At 38.0% G+C, this 17142-nt stretch overlaps 1 protein-coding gene across 10 annotated transcripts in view; it reads left to right on the top strand.

Moving 5' to 3' along the window:
* Positions 1 to 17142, top strand: part of PLEKHA7 (pleckstrin homology domain containing A7) — a 145820-nt gene that overhangs the window by 102204 nt on the left and 26474 nt on the right. For 6 of the 10 annotated variants that reach the window (XM_077179854.1, XM_077179857.1, XM_077179856.1 and 3 more), the window contains 6 exons: positions 4233 to 4411; positions 6333 to 6818; positions 12096 to 12612; positions 14639 to 14725; positions 15087 to 15206; positions 16962 to 17015. In XM_077179854.1, the coding sequence (XP_077035969.1) occupies positions 4233 to 4411; positions 6333 to 6818; positions 12096 to 12612; positions 14639 to 14725; positions 15087 to 15206; positions 16962 to 17015 (1443 nt within the window). The remainder of the gene's footprint in view (positions 1 to 4232; positions 4412 to 6332; positions 6819 to 12095; positions 12613 to 14638; positions 14726 to 15086; positions 15207 to 16961; positions 17016 to 17142) is intronic. The other 4 variants (XM_077179859.1, XM_077179861.1, XM_077179863.1 and 1 more) reach the window with 2 other exon arrangements.

Below are 17142 nucleotides of genomic sequence, written 5' to 3'. Positions count from 1 at the left end.
AAGACTGGAAAAAAATTCAACTCTTTTATTTGCAAAACTAGAGGGAGGATTTTTGCTAAGCAAATACATGGGTGCTTTTTGCATATGATTTGGTTAGAAGGAAGCTTGTAAAGCACATGCTGACTGGGTCTGTGCTGAACCCTGCAAAGTGTTAAAACATGTGCTGTAGGAGTTATCAAAATCCTTTTCCTTTCATCACCTCCCAAGGTCCAGCTTAAGTTTTTGTGTCTCTTTGGGTGTTTAACAATTACAGGCCTGCAGAACAGCCTATGGGCTTTTGAAATCAATCAAACCCCTACTTTGAAATATATCAGTATGTGCATTTAATTCCTTTTGTTTAGAAACTGTGCTTTTAGGTCTCTATCTTGATACAATTCTTGAATCTTGACTCTTTTTTGACTCTTCTCTATTTGTGCCAAGCAAAGTGCTGTGACTAGCTGGAAGCCACTGTCACTAAGCTGTGTGTGACCCTAGAACTCAGGGTCCTTACTGCATTTTTAGTTCAGCAGCTCGCATCCTAAAGATATTTAGTTAAGCTAATAGCTGCATTTTAAAAGAATAGTTTTTTGTTGGTGTCAATATGAGTGAGCACAAATTCATTGTTTAGATTTTGATGTGAAAAGGCTTGCAGAGCATTCATATATAGCTGGAAATACTTCCTGTGATTAGCAGAGAAGTGGCTGTACTTTGCAGTTATACAATATTTTTGGACAGGAATAGTAGTATCAGTTTATGGAGGTTCACGTCATCACAGTCTCTTTCGAAGCCTTGTTGTCCTCAAATAAGGAAAATTATTTTTAATTGGTCTTACTAATGGAAGTATTTGTTCATTGCTTAGACAAGTGAAACCAGGACAAACTTCCTGTCTGTTTCTTTGATTTCACTGGTTTTCCTAAAAAAAAAAAAAGACCTATTTTTTCCTTTATGTTCCCTCAGTCAGTGTTGCTTTCTTAGGCTCCCATATTGGTCTGGGGAGTCAGGTGAAGAAATGCCAAGGGTTGTAAATTTGAGAAGTGCTGGTTTTGAATTTGGGAGAGGGAAGGGTTCAGGCTTCTAGAAATCCTCAAAAAGCTCAGTATTATTTAAGAGTGAAAGATGAGTTAGGTTGTAGTGGGCTGTTGTTGAGTTCGTAGCGGAGGCTCAGAGAGTTATTTCAATTTTTGCTCAGAAAGAGTTCAGAAATATCAAAATTCAGGGGAAGGAAGAATTTTCTGTATATTATAGGTCATTGACAGAACTAACTTGGAAAGATTACAGTTATTAGAAAACTGTTCCTTTAGTTATCCCTTTGTTCTGTGAATGGTGGCTTTTCTGTCTTAGGTGTTTTGAACAAGTCGAGGTGAACATAACAGCTGTAGGCATTAGTTACTTTTAGTAGTTTTTTGCTAGGTGGTTTTTGGGGTTTCATTGTTTTTTTCTTTTTAAATATGGATCTTTTAACGATTTTAACTTGTTTAATTTTTTGTCCTTGTCCTGTTGATATGCTCTTGGGGTTTACTGTCCATTTCTCCTACTGTGCACAATGGGAGAGAGACTGCTTTTCTTCTCAATCTATCCACATTAAGGCATCTGAATGCATGAATAGGTACCAATATTATTTTTTCCCTGTTGTGTGTATGGTGTATATGTAAGCATGTGCTGTGTTTTAGGCTTTTTAGTATGCTGTAGCCATCCTAATAGCTTTGGCTTTAAAAAAAATATCCCAAACCCAAAAGGCCTGCTAGCTTCTTTCTGTCAGCAGGGACAGCTAACAGGATGTTGGCACAAAGTTGTTTTCTTGCATTTAAAACACACTACTAATATATAACTGAAATCAATTTGAATTTTCCCTTAACCAGTGTTATACATTGTGAAATTCAGGATATTGTGTTTGTTGATAATCACACACCATCTCCACTATCCCTTCTGAAGCTGGGAATGGTTGTGGCTGTGAGAGCTTCAGTCTCCCAAGAGAGAGTGGTGCAGCACAGTTTGCATTTTGATACTGTTTTCACCTGCAGCCTCTTAGGCAGTGCTTGCAGCTGTGTTCAGAGAGAAACCTAAAACACAAGTGGGTTGTGTTGATCAGGGCATACAGGTCAATTAAGACATCTGTTAAATCCATTTCTTGGTGCGCTATGCAGTCTCTGCAGATAGTTCCCCAAAATTCTGGGGTTTTTAAGCAAGTATAAAACCAGTGAATAGCTGGCTCCTACTGCATCATCTGCAGTGGGACACACATAGTCTGCTTTGCTGCAGGAATTGATTCACTTCTGAATTTTAACACCTTCTGTGGGATCAACCTGCTTCGTGAAGGAACTCTGTAGTCATGAGGTCTCACATTAAAGTCACCCTTTTCCTTTATATCTGGAGCTGCCAGTTTTTGGTCTCTTTATACACTGGATGGTAACTGTAAATTATAATTAATTAATGCTTCTAAATCATATTTGCTTTGAGCATTCTTGTGTTCTGAAAATGGTGGAGGAAAAAAAGACAATCCCCAATGACACCAAAGAAAAACCAAAGAACCAGGCAAACGTGAATAAAGTCCTTTGATTTCTAAATATGTGATTGATCAGAGCTGTTGTTTAGTATAAGTCCTGTTTTCCTGTGTTCAGGGGAGCAGCTAATGGTGGGAATTGAGAAGAAACCACCTTGTATTCCCCTTTTTGGCCAATATTGTTGGGAAGTGCAGCCTCTTCTGAACAGGAGAGAGTCTTGACTTCTTTATGTAACCTTTTCCTTCTCTTCCTTCTCCTCCTCCTCCTCCTCCTTTTTCTAGCTGGCTGTTCTACTTCAGTCTCCAGTTTTCAAAACAGGCTCAGCCTTCTTTGCTTGAGGCACAGAAGGGAAAGGCCACGTTTCACACATTCAGGGGAGCAGCCTGCCAGAGGAAGGGAGGAAATTCTGCACAGAACTTGCTTAAAAGCACTGTAATAGCAAGCACGTATTTTGCTCTTTGGAGTTGTTGATACAAGTCTGTAAGGTCATGGTAATTTGGGAAATTCTTGGTAAACAACTGAAGTTATAATGTTTAGGAAGGGCTGCATTGCATTAAATAGCCTGGGTTTTGTCAAGACTATTGTATTTCTGAAGCCATCTGTGATTGTCTCTACAATAATTTTTTTAAAATTTGAGTTAGAATAACAACAGGGAGAGGATATCATCAATATAAAAAGACCAATTATTTAGGCAGGATTTACAGAGCGCGTTTACCCTTTAGAAACAGATGTAGCCAAATTAAAAATTTGATATAATTCTTTTTCTTCTTAAAATAAACCCATCTCAGCAGTACTTAATGCTATTAGTTTTTGTGTGTGATAGCAGGCTTAGTTTTATAAAAATAAGCTTTAATTACTAATTTCATTTTAATATCATTACAAGAGCTTTCAAGCAGAGTATACTGTCTTCAGTTTTTTTGGAAAGTAAAGAGATGAATATCTCCCTTCTAATCTGAAGTGTTGCAGGGCTTACATGATTTTGTAATCTTTATACTATTGCTAATACAAATATGGATGAGATTTTATTAAATTCAACTAGCCTAGAGTTACAAAGATATTCCACATTGAATCCATTTGAATATTGAATATATTTATAGAGAAATTGCCTGATACCTCTAGTTTGCAGTGGAATTTCCTGGAGAATTTTAGTGTGCAGAGATAATTGCCAGTGTTTTATGTGCTGTGATAATTCCATCAGTATTACTAACTTTTATCAGTAAGTCTTGTGAATTTACAGCTAATACGTGTTCAAGTGCACACTTTAACCAAAAGATCCTAACATGCATTGTAATCAATTCTTAAATTAGCAGTTTAATTGCTTAAAAGGTAAGATTTTTGTCTATGTTTTGTCTGAATAAATTTCTTTAATAAATGAGCTGGGAAAATTGACTTCCTGATGCTCATCTCATTGAGAATTTCTTAAATTTGTTCAGTATAGGGATTTCTTGAATTTGTTTAGTATAGTATTTGTGGCAAATGAAATGTATCAATTAAAAGAAAAAGAAAAGCTGAAATTTCCCACTGTGAAAATCAGAAGCACTGGATTTTCAGCTTAATAGTCCTAGAATGAGGCAGAAGAATTTCAGTAAAACTTGGAGTGCCTTTTGAGTTTACTGCCCTTACAGCCCATTGCGGTAGCGTGATAATTCACCCCAAATTCAAAAAGCCATCAAGGAAAAGTTGTTTTAAAGTTAATTTTTGGGGGGAAAAAGGTGAAAGAGCTGTCTGACTTTTACTTCTTTTTTCTTCCAGGCTGTTCACACAGGTATGAGGGCATACATCTATAACAAGAATTCTGTCATTGGCTCTCAGGCAGAGCACACAGGGATGAGGACGTACTACTTCAGTGCTGACACCCAGGAGGATATGAACGCCTGGATCCGGGCTATGAACCAGGCTGCTCTCATGCAGACACGTTCCTCACTCAAGAGGCAAGTTCCACTCAGAAATTAAAAAAAAAAAAAATTTAATATCTTACATAAAAAAAAACCCTTACCCTCTTACAAAAATTTAATGTCTTACATAAATTGCATCCATGGTGGTATCTGACGCTGCTGTTTGTAGATGTGTACATAAAACTCTTTCATATTTTAAAGAATTATTTTTAATTCTTTTAAATTTATTTCTCTTTATTTTAAATTTAATTTCTCTTTAATTATTTTTAATTTATTCTGTTGCAAAATAGTTAACTGATATTAATTAAGGAAACCTGGTGTTCAGTATCTGTGTATGCATACAAATTGTTTGCCCACATTTAGTGACCATGATTAATTTCTCTCTATATATAATAAATTAGGGAATCTCTCTATATAATAATTTAGGGAATTTCAGGTAAAAAGTTCCAGTTTCTGTGGGCAAATTCATACACCTGCCACAGCCAGTTGGCTGCCTTTGGGGGAGAGAAGTAAAAGAGAAAAGAAATTTTATGATTTGTTTCAAATGAGTGTTTAGAAATAGGATTGAGGTGCTGTAAAGGGGAAAGAGAGTGCTAAAGACAGGTAAATCATAAGTGCATAGAGCTAATGGATATCAAGTAATTTATGCAGGTATGAACTGATGATGAAAAAATTCAGCTGTGCCAAAATGTGCTTCCAGATTTTTTCCTCTGCTTTAAATTGATGTAGCCTTCTTGATGTTTTGGCTTTGTAATGTGATTCTTTCCCTGCTCCTCCATGTGAAGGAGCCCTGCTGTGTGAGACAGCCCTGCTTTAGCCACTGTGGGCTGTGAGGGTTGAAATGTTATGGTGCAGTTTCCCTGAGTATCTCACGCTGCTTTCTTCTGGCCAGTCAAATATAAGGAAGGAATCAGTGTCTCTTCTAGAGCTTTACATTTGATATGGTTTTGTGTTAAGACTTTCTAGATTTAATTTAAATTTCAATAAACAATCTAGTACCTCTGTCTCTGTAAGGACAGGAATAATTGAAAGAAAAATTGGGGAAGTCTGGCACATTACAACTATTGATCCAAGGTCCTTACTCCTAAGTAGACTATTCTTTTCTAATTAGACTGAGGTGAAAACAATTTTGTCATGGCACTTTTTTACTTTCCAAATTTACTTTCCATAAAGCTTTAAAGAAGCTGAACTTAGTTTCAGAGATGGGGTGCTACCCTGAGGTCAGGGAGAACCCATTACATTGTGTGAGAAGAAAAGTTGCTGAGAAGCTTATTGTTATAAGGAGATGAAGAAAATTGCAAATGAAGTATGGTATATGTCAAAAGAAACATGAACCTTTCAGAATCCTCAGACATTTTATAGTGTGTTCAAATTGAATATCAAGATTGCTGATATTATTTAGGCTATAAGGTAGAGAAGAAAACTAGTGTGCACTGCAGCATGGAGAAATTTTTTCTTCAGGAGTAGCTCCCCAATAGAAATTCCCTGGGCAATAGTAGTGACTTAAATGTAGATACTGCCCTGTCCTCTTGGCCAGAAGTGAGTAGTCCCTGAGACATCTACAAAAATATGAAAGACTTCTATTATATTTTGCCATGAGCAGCTGGAAGCTTAGTTTCAGTTTTTTGGCTTTCAGTGTTTCTTAGGACAGGAAGATTTTTTTGTTTACAGCTTTTTTGTACATAATGTTATGTTGAACACTTCTTCCATACAATACCAGTATTTTCAGTCATTTTTAGAGATGTATACAAGTCATTTCTGCTTCCTTGACAGCACAATAAAAGTAACTTTTGTCTAACTGGAATAGCAACTGAGTTTTGCTGAGCATATTTATTGTAACATGTCAAATTTATCACAGTCTGCAGACGGTAATTTTGTGGGTATCCTTTGTAAAAGAGGCCACACCAACTTTCCTCAATTAAACAGTGTTCACTACTGACACCTGTTTTCTTTTCAGGGAAACTGAAAAAGTGGATCAGCAAGCTGTTCCCCAGGTCAATCATGTGGATGCCTGCAAAGAGTGTGTGAAGGCAGAGATCACGGACACAAAAGGAAGTTATCAGAAATCAGCTGAAATGCTCGGATACGATAAGCGGGAAGAGATAAGAAGAGAAAAGGAGGAGGAGGAGCGTTACGTCCACAGAAAAGAAAATCTGGAAACCAAAAAGGGAAAGGCTAAGCATGCAGTGACAGAAGCTGATTCATTATTCCCTGACTTGAGGAATGCATCCTGGTCCCAAGTAGCTCAGCCTCAGCCAGCTGAGAAGAATGGAACGCTCCCTGGTTCACTGAGTGTGGGTGCTGGCCTAGTGGAGCAGAATGGTACCGGCTCATATAAAAGAGGGTTTGTTCCCAGAACAAATCCAGATAAGCAGTTTCAAAGGAAAAGTAACATGGCTCAAGTGGAGCACTGGGTAAAAGTCCAGAAAGGAGATACAAAAAGGTTAGTAATAGTCTTTAACTAGATGGCCAAGTGGCATTTTCTTAAATTAAAGGAAAATGTGTGTTAGTAATAATACCTTTGGTGCAAATCAGAACAATAATTTACAGAGACAATATGTAAGAAGACTTACTTTTTCCTTCAGTATGGTATTTTTCAGGCATTTATCTCCTGGGAAAGCCAATGTGGGATTGGTTAATCAAATCTCTTTAAAGTTGTCACAGTGTTGCAAACAGAATAAGTGACATTAGCATGCTATTTTATTTTCCTTCTTTTAATCACTGTCGATGCTTAAAACTTCTTAAAATTTGCTTAAATTTTGAAGAGCCAGAAAGTGAAGTGCAACCCTCAGTTACCTCTTATTCATAAACAATTACACAATATAAGTTAGAGGTAATTGTTTTCCACTTCAAAAAATAAAGAATGCTCATTACTTTCCTTCTTTGTTCTATTCCTGTTCCAAACACACATTCACTCCTCTATGTCAGATCACTGCACTCAGAGTCACAGTGTGTCTAGCACATATTGAAAGTCTCCATATATTCATTTAGTTAATGAAGACATCCTAGGATGGTCTCTGGGATTCTCTTTTCCATTTTCAGTCCCTGAAAATTGCATTAATAGTACCAATAGGTGAAATGCACACTGGAATGCTTTTGTGGTTTGAAAATCTCATAATTGTTTTGCTTTCAAAGTCGGATTAAGTACCAGTTGGAGAAATGAAGTGATGAATATGTGTGTCTGCTCAGAATGTCACCTTGTGTCAAGTGGCAGGAAAAACAGTTGGACTTGATGCTACTTGTGAGGATTTTTCAAACATGCTTATTCTACTGAATTAGTGTTTTATAAATCTGCTCAAATCTAATTATAGTATAAACAAGCAAGAGACATTGGCATGTGGTTTTTAGGATGGAGAAAACATTTTGGGCATTTTTAAAATGCTTTTTTAAGCTAATGTTTGTCAATTTGGAGCCAGTAAGACTTTGTGTGGAAGTCCCTTCTTCTGCTCTTTTATTTTTGAAATTACCCTTGAAGAAATTTTCTTACTTTTTAATATTATTTAATATTCTTTTAGACTGCTAGAGTCAATTAACTTCCATCTTTTTTTACTTGAATATCAATCAGGACTTCCCAAAAGAATATGAGTTTAATGAAAAAATGTATTTGGTAAGTTAGTTCTTATTACACACATTGATTTCCCTGAAATAATACAGCAACCAATTGAGCTAATGAGCTAATGCTTAAGAAGCTTCTGTTGATGTTTTTTACATCAGAAATCCTGGCAGTGGCAGGATTGACTGATAGCTAAATAAGCATAGTTTTCTTCCAAATTACTCTTTCCAGTAAATTAACTCTAGGGGCGTGTATCAGGTGCAGTGTTAAGATAGTGTTGTTGCAGGTGCCAGGCTTTGTTCTAGAAGAAACCAGCTACCTCAGCTGGAGCTGCTAAGTATTCAGTGAAAATAAAGATAGATGGATGGATGTATGTCTGTGTGTATCTATTTCTAGATATAGCTCTATATCTGCATATACATATCTCTAAAAATGGCTCTTTTGGCGCAGTTGACCTTGTTTTCTTTGCCTTTTCCTGACAAATGACATTATAGTCTCTGCATTCAGGATAAATTGCATGTTACCTTCCCAAAGATGAACAGAGTCATCTTTTAAATGGCACCTTCTCTTAGCCTGCTGAGTTTCTGCATTGTTGTTAAATGATGGATAGAAGTGGAATGTTAGTTGTCAAATATCTTCCTGATTGCATGGTGTAGAAATTTAAGCTAGAGATGATAATTGGATTGACATTTTGTTTTGATTTTAGAAGGTAGTAGTAGTAGAGCACTTAATTTTTAAAGTTCCACGTTGATTGATATTCCAGCTGAAATGTTACAAATAGAGAACCTCTGAGGATTCAGAGGGCTGGGTGGTTCTTGAGCACAGAATGAGTGCAGTTTTTATTTGTTTCCTGGCTCAGGTGTGTACAGATGCAGTGCTTGCCAGCAAGTTGCTTACGACAGGAAAGAAGCCTTTCAGCTAAAGGGTTCACACAAATACTGAGGTTGTTCATGTGACTGTTTGTAGGAATGGCACCTTTTATAAAGATCTTCAGACCTTTCAAATAGATGTTTGACTTCCCTTTTTAATGAAGCACTCTGCTGAGTTGTAGATGTTAGCTGTCACTTTGGGGGACCCACCTCTCTTAGCGACCTCTCAGCTGCACTCCAGTGACATCCAGTGTGGCCATCTAATCCCACTCTATTCTCAGCAGATGGGAATAGCTGCTTTGGTGAAACTCATACCAGCCTTTCACAGAGATCTCAAGAACTGGAAGAAAGTTTGAAAGGAGGCTTTCAGGAGGTTTTGGGTTAAGTGAAAGGTCAGGGTCAGGACCATCAAATGGCAGCTGTTCAGAAATTGTTAGGTTTTGATCTGGTTCCAGTGCCTGTATAAACTTAGTGCATAACTATAAAGAATTTGCTATTTCTAACAGTTTACTTGCATTTTAGAAATAACTAAACCCAATTAAGCTTAATATTTCCTCACTAGATTCAGTCATGTTGTGATACTTCCTTCCTTGCAAATGGTGTTTAAAACCTTTCTTGTTATGCAGAACTTTCTGTTCCTTCCTGATTTGCTTAAGGAAGAAACATTGCTTGTCTTTGTTAACTTCTGTGCATTCCCATGAATGGGCAGAGTGTTTCTAATAATAGTACTTGTTGTCTTTTGAACATCTCTTTTCTCTTTTTACAATATCTTCTTGTGTGATTGCTTCCCATTAAAGACCCTGAAAGTTTTCATGGCCAATGGTCATATAATATGACATCAGGCCATTTATGCACTCTTTAATGTCTGCTTTCCTTTTTATATCCTCTATACCTCATCATTCAAATGAGGGAGATTCTCAAGAACAGCTGCTTTTGCTCTCTTTTGCTCATAATCTCTAAGAAATAGTCCCTTGTGGACTAATTTGAGCTGTTTAGGACATGGTTCTTTACCTAGAAGTTTGTGTGTCGTCTCAGAGCCTATTTTTATATGATGCAAATTATCTCTTAAGCATCTCAAACCTTGTGTGGAAGAGATGCTACCAGCTTAAAGCCTGTCATCTCAGCTTGAGGTTTCTCCCTAGGTTTCTTCAGATACTGAGAAAACACAATGTGCCTGTATGTAGGCAGTTGCCTCCAAAGTTCAGCTCTGAATGTGACTTTCCCTGTGCAATGTTATCCACATTCAACTTTGTTCTCTTTTTATAGCAGGCTGAAGTATTGCATGAAACTGGCTCATGTCAGCTGCTCCACGTACTGCTTTCAAAATAACAGTTTTTAGTTCTTCTCCAAAAAATCCATCCTTTTCCAGAAGGAAGGCATGGCTCCCCTTGCCCCCAACAAAACTCATGCTGTCTTTGTTTTCAGGTTGGCTTTGCTCCTAAAGCTGCCAGCCCTGGTGGCTTCATGACTGCCACCAATTCCGGCTGATCTCAATATTCTGCCTTTTAATGTCCTGTTAGAAAATAATCACACACAGGTGGTTTGCAACATCTGATAGTTTGCTTAGGCCTTCATGAGGTCTTCACTAAATTGGGATATAGGAGTGTTTTTCCCCCTTATCTGTTTTTCCACAGAGAAATCACCAAGGGAATCCAAGTTTCATGCCTGCCTCAGATGTCCTTTTGAAGCATTATCCCCTCCAAGCATTCTTGGCTCTTACTGCTATCTAGAGGAAATACATTTCTACCAACTTTCTGCCACATGTTTTCTTGTGGAGAAATTGGCAGCAAAGTACAGGACATTCAAAGTGCATGTAATACAATGAATTAGAGAATTAAAAGAGGTTCCATTACCACTGTAAGCTGATCTTTGAGTTGCCTGTGTTCATACTAGCTGCTTGCTTTAACCTTCACTCTGAAATTCAAGGTAACATCAAGACTTTGTGGTATGAGAGAGCAGGGCCTTTACAGATTTGTAACCCTCCAGGCAGTGCAGGGCAGTTATTCTACTTGCTGGCCTGAGGAGTTTTGTGTCCTCTTGAGATTATCCATATTTTAAGGCAGTCCACAGTGTCAAATCCTGCAAGTAAAAAAGGATGGTGGCAACTACTGAGCTGGTAGCTAGTAGCAGTTCATTCCTCCTTGCTTCAGTTATTCTTGGATCCTGAACAAAGATGTTCTTCTCCATCCTGGCCTTTTTTTCAGGTGGAATTCCTGCATTTTCCAAACCATGAGGTCTCCTTCTTATGCAGAGCAGAAATTACTGAGTGAAGTGATGAAAATATGCTCGGAGTTCCTTTGTTTGTGTGGTTTTGTGCTGGGCTGTTTTTTTTTAATTTTGGTGGTTTTTGTGTTTTTTTGTGTTGATGCTTTGTAGCAAGCCTAGCAGAATGGTTTTCTCTTTGGAGATTCTGAATCAATGGGCAAATGACTCCAAGTACAAAACCCCCGGATATTTAATGGAAGAATCAGAAATTAGACAGGCAGTCTACAGAAAGATTTTGTCTTCAAAGGAGGAGAGGGAGCTAACTAGGCTTTGTCAAAGCTTTTGCCAATTCTGTCTTAACACTACCTACTAAAATATCTAGTTTGTACAGCTTAAGTGTTTTATGGGTCCACTACTAAAGCCAGGATGTAATACTTCTTTTTATATTCTAATTTGTCAATGACTTTTGTTGTAAAAAGTCTCATGTTGCTCAAATCAGTAGAAGCAGTAGCAGTTTCACTATTTTTAGGTGAAAGTAATCATACCGACCTGCAGACTTCGAGCAGTTTCTTACCATTTTATTTCTTTTTGCTTCATTCACATGAACAAAAACTATGAGCTATTCTGCGATTGGTGAGATTTCATCTTCCTTTTAAAGATATTTATCTTGAACATTCATTTGTTTTCGTAAACTGCACCACCTAGTGGTGAGAACGCTTTCCGTGAAAAGGAATATTTTAAATCGGGACTCACTCGATAAACATGACAATAATTCCTTTCTTCGTGTGCTTGATTTTCTTTTTAGTTCAACTACATAATGCTCCCGTTCCTTAAGTTTGTTTCTAGTACTTCATCCTAGGCTAAACACTAACTTAAAATCCTGTATTTATACAGTGTAGTGTTTGTGTGCAGGATAGATGTCATTAATATTGCTTTGTTAATATTTCTGTAAATTCTGTTAAAATGTCTGTTATATGTCTTGTAGCTCCAATGCTTGTGTCATTAGAGGTATTTTTTATCAGTCACTCCCACTTATCAGTGTGTGCTAAAATTTTCCTCTTTTTTTTTTTTTATTTTTTTTTTTTTTTTACAGCCTCACTTCTGATCAGACTCTTACACGTCAGGGTCCCAATCCTCCTTTTCCTGAGAACTATCACACTTTGCCAAAGAATACCAGGCAGCCTTCAGGGAGCTCACCACCACCAAACCGCAATCTGCCGAGTGACTACAAATATGCACAAGATCGCGTCAGCCACTTGAAGATGTCCCAGGAGGAGAGGAAAGCAAATAAGGATGGAACTGTTTGGCAGCTGTACGAGTGGCAGCAGAGGCAGCAGTTCAAACATGGCAGCCCCACAGCCCCACTTTATGTAGGTTCCTCAGACTTCATTGATCGTGCGAAGTCAAAAAGCTCGTTAGATGTTCCACGGTCCATATCTGTTCCGCCCTCTCCATCTGATATTCCTCCACCTGGACCTCCAAAAAACTTTCTCCCACGGAGGCCACATACTCCTGCAGAAAGGCTCACAGTTAAACCATCTGATGAGAGACAGACTGTGGATGTCCCTCTTGCTGGATCCCCCAGGAAGATTCGGAATCGTGCTGTAAAGGTTGGTACCTGTTTAATGACAAACCGTTCTATACGTGGTGTCACACGTGGGGGGTTATTTAGTCATGATTCATTGCATCCTTCCTCGTGTGTGAAAGATCATGTGAGTTGTAAAAGCTAATCCAAGGAATAATTTCCTCCTCAAGCTCTTGCCATTCTGATCAGATTTATAACTTTTGTTGGTTAGGAAAGGAAAATTGATGGCACATCACATAGGTATGGAATACTTTTAATAAAAAACAGGAAGGCATATCTTACATGTATAAAATGTACAGATGGTAGTATTTTAATGTAGAGAGTATGAAGGCAAGAATCTGAAACTCAGCAGGATGGAATATTTTTTGTTTATTTATTTTTGCTTGTAGCTTTGTGTTTGCTGTGCCTGCTTTCTCTATGTGTTTTGCTATTGTAGTAAGTCATACAGCTCATTCTGGTTTTAGTTATGGTAAAACCCATATTATTATTATTATTACATATATTATTAATACATATATTAATATTTTAGGTCCATTGCAGAGTCTTTATCAGTGGGCTAACCAAATTCAAATAGTGTTGGTCTGAAGCTTCACCTTTCGGATTGGTTTCAGTGTGAGGGTTTTTTCTAGAGGCTTTTGTACCCTCTTTCCTATAGGTTTCCCTATTCAGTACTCCAAATGCTCTAGTTGCCTAAGGAATTTGGGGAAATATGTGTTGAATCAATGAAGGATTGATTTGTCTTGGTAGATTTGGAATAATTGGTATTGAAAGCCTCTGTATTCACTTAAATCTTCGACCTCAGCCATGGGCTCTGATAAGGGAAGGTATTTGCAAAGGGTATTGCAAAGGGGTAAGGGGAGGTATTTACAGGAGAGATCTTGTAAATCCAGATACCCAGTGGGTTTAGGACCTAAACACAGCATGAAACTGTGCTGCAGCTCCATGCACAGTGTAGATTTTTTCCATGTATATGTGGTGCAGCTGTTGGGTGTCTTTCAGCATTTATAGATTTCTAATATTCTGTCAGAGGGTGAAATAGTCTAGTGATTTGCAGAACTGGAAATTAATACTTTTAACTCCTGGTTATATTCTACCACACATTGGTTTCTCCACCTGTAAGTTGAAGGAGCATTGCATCCTTACAAAGGCATGTACAGCAGTCTTCATTTCCTGTGCAACGTAACTGCATAAATTTTAAGCTCTTTTTATGGCATCTTGGCTTTACCAGTACTGGGAGACAGTTCCTCATCATAAAAACTTCCCTGTGGAACTTCTGTGAAAGTTTGTAGAGAAAAATGTTCATGTTTTTCTATGTAAGCACACATTTTACATTTACAGTCTGCATAAATCCATGATACTCCATGCTCCCTGAACTGCTTTATTAAATTCCATCCAGTTGCATTTAAAAAAAAAACAACAACAAGGCAGGTGAGGCAAATTCAGTGAAGTTCAGATACAGGAATAAAAATAACTGAGACATTTAGTCTGCCTTGAAGAAGCCAGAGGACTTTGGCTTTAAGAGAAAGATGAAAGAATGAGTGTGCAGTAAGCTTTCTTATTGTAAGCAGAAAGGGGCAGATCAAAGATGATTATTAAAAAAACCCCTTGGTATTGATGGAAGCCATTGCCACAAGGTGTCAGTCATGTCAGTAGCTTCATGTAGCCTGGCTAAAAGAGAGCATTCGTGGTGTTTGCTATGTGCAGTGGAAGCCTGCTGTCGGAGAGCATCATCCAACCAAACCTTTTTCTGGGAGACATTGTGTTGGGGGGAACTTGATGAACTTTTAAAAAATTTGCTGGAAGCTACACTGCACGTTCTGCTGAAGCATCTCATGCTGCCACAATCCACTGCTCTGCCCAGCATCACAGGTGCTGAATTTGTGTTTGTTCATTCATAAGTTATCATCAAAGGATCAGGCTGGCCAGCGTGCGTTACCCTGTTCTAAGCACGCCCTGAATTCAAATAGAAAACCTGTGGCAGAGCTGCAGCCTGAATTTGCCGCAGCTGGCACTTGACCCAACCCTTACCTTGTGGCTGTGCATCCTTGCAGAGCTCCACGCACCTGGATCGCCGCTCCATGCCCGCCATGGGCTACATGACACACACGGTGAGCGCGCCCAGCCTGCACGGCAAGTCGGTAAGTGCAGAGCACGGCTCCTGTCCTGTCCTCCTGCTAGTGCAGCCAGGTTTTGAAATCCAAAGTCTTTAATCTTAACTGTATTAGTTAAAGCATAAATAACTCGAATGAGAATTTAATCTTAACCCAGTAAAGCCTGTAGGATTTTTGCCTTTATCTGCGACGTGAGGAGGGGTGAGCTTTCTGTTATTACAGGATTCAAGTTTTATTATGTTTGTTTGACCAAATGCAGAGTTAATTAAATAATTGCTTAATCATGTCAAGTAACTGCTTTCTGGGCACTGAGGTGAAAAATGTAATTATAGTTCCTCTCCCTGAAGACTGCTAATTTCCTCTTTACAATGTGTCTAAATACCTGCAGCCTGAAGAGCTAACATTGCTTCTCATTCGATTAAGGAGACATCAGGCTAAGTTGGCTAGTATAAGAAATTACACAATCGCTCAGTTACTGCAGCACTTGCCAACTAATTCCACCTATCAGGTCAGCTGCTGCGTGGCTCATCTGTGACATTTTGTGACTCTGCAAATGCTTCATTAGTGGCATGCTTGAGTCTGTGCTTCTTTGCCCATTCTTTGGTATTCTACAGTGCCCAGGTCGTTTGTGATTTTTCTTTGCTTACTGTATTTGCTATAAGAGACGAGCATTTTTAAGTTACAGGGCGCCAGTGCATCCGTTTCAAAGTGTCTACTGCCTTTTTATACTGTGTATTTATACTATTTCTGAAAATGCTGCATCTTCAGAAATGTGGGTTCAAATACTGTATAAATTCATTCTGAAGCAAAACCATTTCTTTGTGCTGCTTTCAAGGTGGGGTTGGCTCCCTGTGCCATGTGCTGCATCACCTGCAAATTGAAATGCATCAGCCAGTCTGTACATTCATATGAGCTTGTAACTGTGTCAGTTCTGCAGGTGAACATTGGTTCATAAAAGCTCAGGAGTGTCTTGGATCATCTACGGTGCTCTTGATTGCACTGGTGTGTGAAACTTGTAAATATGAAATCAAACAGAAATGTACTCACAGAGCTCTCTGGTTCCTGTTAGAGCCTCAAAAATGGAGCCACCTGGGAATAAAATCTGGTGACTCTTCTTGGAATTGGTGAAGGCTTTGGCCCAAAACTAAAGTGATTTTTTGGAATTGAAGAAGTTTCATTTCCCGATTACCTCACCTACAGAACAATTGCACTAAGATGGGTGGTAATAACAGGGATTTCTCCAAAAATGGGCAGACTTTTTAGTCAAGTCCTCAGCCAGTCTTCCAAGCTGATCTGACAAGAATTGTAAGTGAACACCTCTAAAGAAATGCAAGTGTGTTCTATTGATTTTATGGCATAAAGGGTTTTTCTTTTCTTTTTCTAACTACACATTCTCATTGGCTCAAAACTTGAGAAAAGGTATAGTTGTGTTTTTCTTTTATTTTGAAGTTAATTGCACCCAGGATATGAAATGCTGACAAAATAGCAGTTTAAATTCTAGGAAGTTTTGGGCATTTTGGCTAACTACAAGTAGCACATTTGCAACAGTTAAACTTTGTTTTGTTTTGCAAATATCGCCTTTCAAGAGAGGAGAAATAACTTTGCTATGACTTCTGTGCATGTTTTCCTAGAAGGGACTGTAATAAAGATGTTGCTAGGTGAGTGTAACTATAAGATTAAGCTGATAGCAATTACAGGTGAGGCAATGAAAAATAAGGATCAACTTTAATGCTATTACTTAAAAGACAAAATGGATTGTCTAATCATATAAATGAGCTCTTTTTCAGAATTTTATTCCCAAAACTTATTTCATACTTTCCCTACCTTAAAATGCTTATAAATTGTGATCAAAAGTATTCTAGTGATATATTACATGATGTCTTCTGGTTACATCTGTCATTCAGTCACACCACTGTAACTTTTTCAGTGAAGGGCTAGTCAGTGGAAATTGATCTTGAAAAAACAGCTTTTGAAGATGTGTTGTTTCAGGTAGTTCTATGTCCTATTAGAGGTGGAAACAAAAATCTAGCTGTTTGGAAGGGGGGGTAATGAGGCAGTAATACTCTTGGGAAATATCTTGCCCATTTTTTAGCTCTAAATAACAATATGCTGGTGGAGCAAATGTGCTTTTTTTATGTTCTCCTACTCTGTTATTTTGTTCTCTCTTCCGTGTTTTCTTGTATATAGCAAGTCCAACTATTCTGAAATGGTTCCAAACATTCAAATTTATTACACTGTTTTTTCCCTATGTACTTGCCTGAAGGCGGATGACACTTACATCCAGTTGAAAAAGGATCTGGAGTATTTGGATCTAAAGGTAAGATTTTTAGATGAGTCTACTTAATTTTTTATCATCTTTTCAATCCAGTTGTCTTTTTTGCGTTGTGTTTGTACCTGTAAATTTTAAAGTAACTTTCTAGTCTGAGATGGAAAGTGTCTTTTGT

This window comes from Agelaius phoeniceus, chromosome 6, assembly GCF_051311805.1.
Source record: "Agelaius phoeniceus isolate bAgePho1 chromosome 6, bAgePho1.hap1, whole genome shotgun sequence".
Classification (NCBI taxonomy): domain Eukaryota; kingdom Metazoa; phylum Chordata; class Aves; order Passeriformes; family Icteridae; genus Agelaius; species Agelaius phoeniceus.
Note: the sequence above shows the minus strand (reverse complement) of the source record. Positions and strands in the feature narration are given on the sequence as shown.